General features: G+C 39.5%; 1 protein-coding gene across 1 annotated transcript; it reads right to left on the reverse strand.

The window, feature by feature from the left end:
- Positions 1 to 2535, reverse strand: LOC137824586 (scarecrow-like protein 30). Its single transcript, XM_068630274.2, has one exon. It carries the CDS (start codon positions 2173 to 2175, stop codon positions 118 to 120), a length of 2058 nt encoding a protein of 685 aa, XP_068486375.1. The 5' UTR covers positions 2176 to 2535; the 3' UTR covers positions 1 to 117.
- Positions 2536 to 3094: the final 559 nt, after the last annotated feature.

Consider the following 3094-nt stretch of genomic DNA (forward strand, 5'->3'; position numbering starts at 1 on the left):
TTGAAATAAAATATGATCATGATTCACTTTTATTCAAGGATAAATACACCCAAAGTTGTGCTCTTACACCTAAAACAATTTTTCATGGCTGTGAATGGGTTATGAGTTGGTCATTCCTCAAGCAGAAACCCAAGAAGAAAGAGCAAATAGAATACGCCCTTTCCATCCTTGCAAAACCCACTTGCCATCCTCATCAACTGTAAAATCTTTATGATATTCCTTCTTCACCATTTCCTTTACTCTTTTCACGAGCTCTGTGGCCAATGGAAGTTGCTTGAACCTTGCTCTCTGGTTCCTAACCTGCCATTGCTTGTAGGTCTCTGGCCTTTCAACCCTCTCTGCCCCCTCACATGCTATGACATTGATTGCGTCCCTTCCAAACAGCCCTTTCTCAAACATAAGCCTAGATGGATCTTCCCGAGGCACATTAGCTTCAAACATATCATACAAGGCTGAGAAGTGGAAGAGTGCTTCCCTGAACCTTGTCAGGAAGAATGGTGCATTGTAGGTGCCATTCACAACCCCGTGCATGAAGATGGTTGGATTGATCCTCCTGATCAACCTCAGCACAGCATCCCTTGGACAGTTTGCTGTCACAGTTTCATCCGACAGGTTCTTCAATCTGTACAAACAGTTAACCACAGTAACTTCACTCCTATCAAGTTTGAGATCCTCAAGTCTTATAGTTTCCCATTTCTGAGCAAGGCAATTGTACTCAAACGGGACCCCAAACCTCTTGCAGTACTTCTCTAGGCGCCGCCCCGTCTCCTCTACCCTTTCTGCTGGCCTAAATCCTGGCTGAGGAAGATCGATTCCTGTTATACGAAGTCTTGGAGGACCGCCTGTTCTCTCTGAAAGCCCTTGGATTAGGCAAGGCCACTGGAAACCATAGCTAATCCCAAAGTCAATAATGTGAAGACTGCTTTCACTTTGTGATAACTTCCGAATAGTACGGTTAGCCAAGAAATATGACATCCAGTGAAATGGTGATGATGTGACATACACTCGGTAAGCTTTCAACATGTCTGCAGCAGATGCTGACTGAAAGAGCATGAACTTTGGTGTTCCAGCAGCTAACCTTGTCTCTAGGCCATCGGCAAAGTAGTGAGCCAGACGCTGAAGTCCATCGCCTAAAGGTGAAGAGTGCTGCCTAATCTGCTTCAGGATTTCATTTGCACTCCTCGGGTCAAAGCTAGCCACAGCTTGTGCGCATTGAGATAGCAAAGTCCATAAATCCACTGTTGTTCTTGCACTTTTTCCCTTGTTGGAACCTTTCTTCGAACGTGTTGTCTTCCCATTAGATCCTCCCGACTCAGCACTCTGTGATGACGACGGTTCACGGTCAGACTTAAAAACGGCTGGACTCTTACCATCCTTGCAAAGCAGCACTTCATCGAACATGCTAGATGGCTCCGAATCATCAGAATACACAGCTGAAAGCTTATTGCTTCTCTCCTCTTCTTCATGTGAGACATCATCGTTCATGAGATGGCTCCTCTTCTCCCTTGATCCTTTGCCTGTCCTCGTCACACCCTCTTCAACCACGCCTGCCTTGTTCTGCGACTGAATCAACTTCCAGGCTCCATTTGAAAAATGGAACCCAGCTTGTGCCTCTCTAATCAGATCAGGAGCAACATAAGCGTGTTCCGGAGAATTATGCAGCGATCTTTGCAGGAAAGAAGACTCAAAATCACCAGCACCGTTAAACCAATCAGACTCACATGAATTGTCAGTGGTATAACTGCTGTAACTCTCAGAACTAGTGGTTCCACCAAAATTATCATCTGGGTCAGGGCTATCATTAAATTGACGAGGTGATGATGGGTGACTACGAACCAAAGCATCATAGAATGATTTTTCAGCAGCCTGGAGTCTCAAACAATCCTGCAACATGCAGGGTTTGCGCTCCAAATCATCCTCTTCTTCCATAAGGATATCACTTATGTACCTGAGAATGGGATTGAAGTGTTTAGTACTCTCTGCGTGTTCTCCATCAGAGCTTGTCCCAGAAGAGGGAGCATAATCAGTTGCAGACTCTGAAGGGGAACGTGAATCATCCAACTTGAACTCACTTGCCCTGTTCTGATTCATAAACAACGAGTCAGAACCGTTTTCAAATATAAATCCATTTGCAGAACCAGGGAAACTATCCAAAAGGGAATCCATGGAGAGCATGGTGGTTGCCAGAATAGAATTGGAACAAAAAAAAACTGTACTTTCCAAAGAGATCTAGTTTCTAAGGTGCTTGGCTATAGCAGACAAGAATGTTTGACAAAGCAGAATCTTGTACCACCCGAAAGACAAAACAAGAACAGATCAAGTATTTTGGATAATATAGATTGTAACGAAGAAGAATGAAGGTATGAATGGTAGAGGAACCTAGTTTTCTGAGGAGATACAACTAAAGAGTGAGCAGAAGGTTCCTGAATGGGATTATCTCTTTGCATTAATACATATATAATAGAGTGGTGATATGTTAATAAAAACCATTTACTTCAAAATTCAAAATAATAATATTTTCATTAAACTTATTTTACTTTTAACTTCAAATTCTAATTTATATTATTATATGATTAATAATATAGTTGATGTATTCTTTTTGAAGGGTGTCAAAAGTATTATTTTTCTATATAATATTAATTTATAAGAACATTCCCTCTTTTTATTTTCTGGTTCTGAAGCTTCTAGGAAGGTGTAGGTGTTTTTGAGGCGTGGGTCAGACTCTCACAGGAACGTCACACAATTTTTCACCAATCTACTTTCATGTAGTTATCGTGAGAATAAATTATCAATTTAAACTTATAAATTATAATAACCACTGTATATTGAAAAATTGATGTAATATTTTAAATTAAAACATGGACATCAACTATTTTAATTTAATTAGCAAATGTTATATCATCATCCCATTATAGTGTAGTTGATTTTTGTAATTGTTGTAAAAAACTCTATAGTAAAATACTTTAACTGTTTGACCTTGTAAAATATTTTTCGTCACAATTATCAAAACTAAAATATTATTATTATTTATTTTACTTTTAAATTATTTATTTATCAGTCATTATTTTAGGAATAGTAATTAAAAAATTGTTAT

This window comes from Phaseolus vulgaris, chromosome 11, assembly GCF_051622355.1.
Source record: "Phaseolus vulgaris cultivar YP4 chromosome 11, ASM5162235v1, whole genome shotgun sequence".
In the NCBI taxonomy this organism is placed as follows: domain Eukaryota; kingdom Viridiplantae; phylum Streptophyta; class Magnoliopsida; order Fabales; family Fabaceae; genus Phaseolus; species Phaseolus vulgaris.

Bases quoted from the DNA above. Each gene is read 5' to 3' on its own strand.
- LOC137824586 (XM_068630274.2), bottom strand. From the start codon at position 2,175: ATGCTCTCCATGGATTCCCTTTTGGATAGTTTCCCTGGTTCTGCAAAT.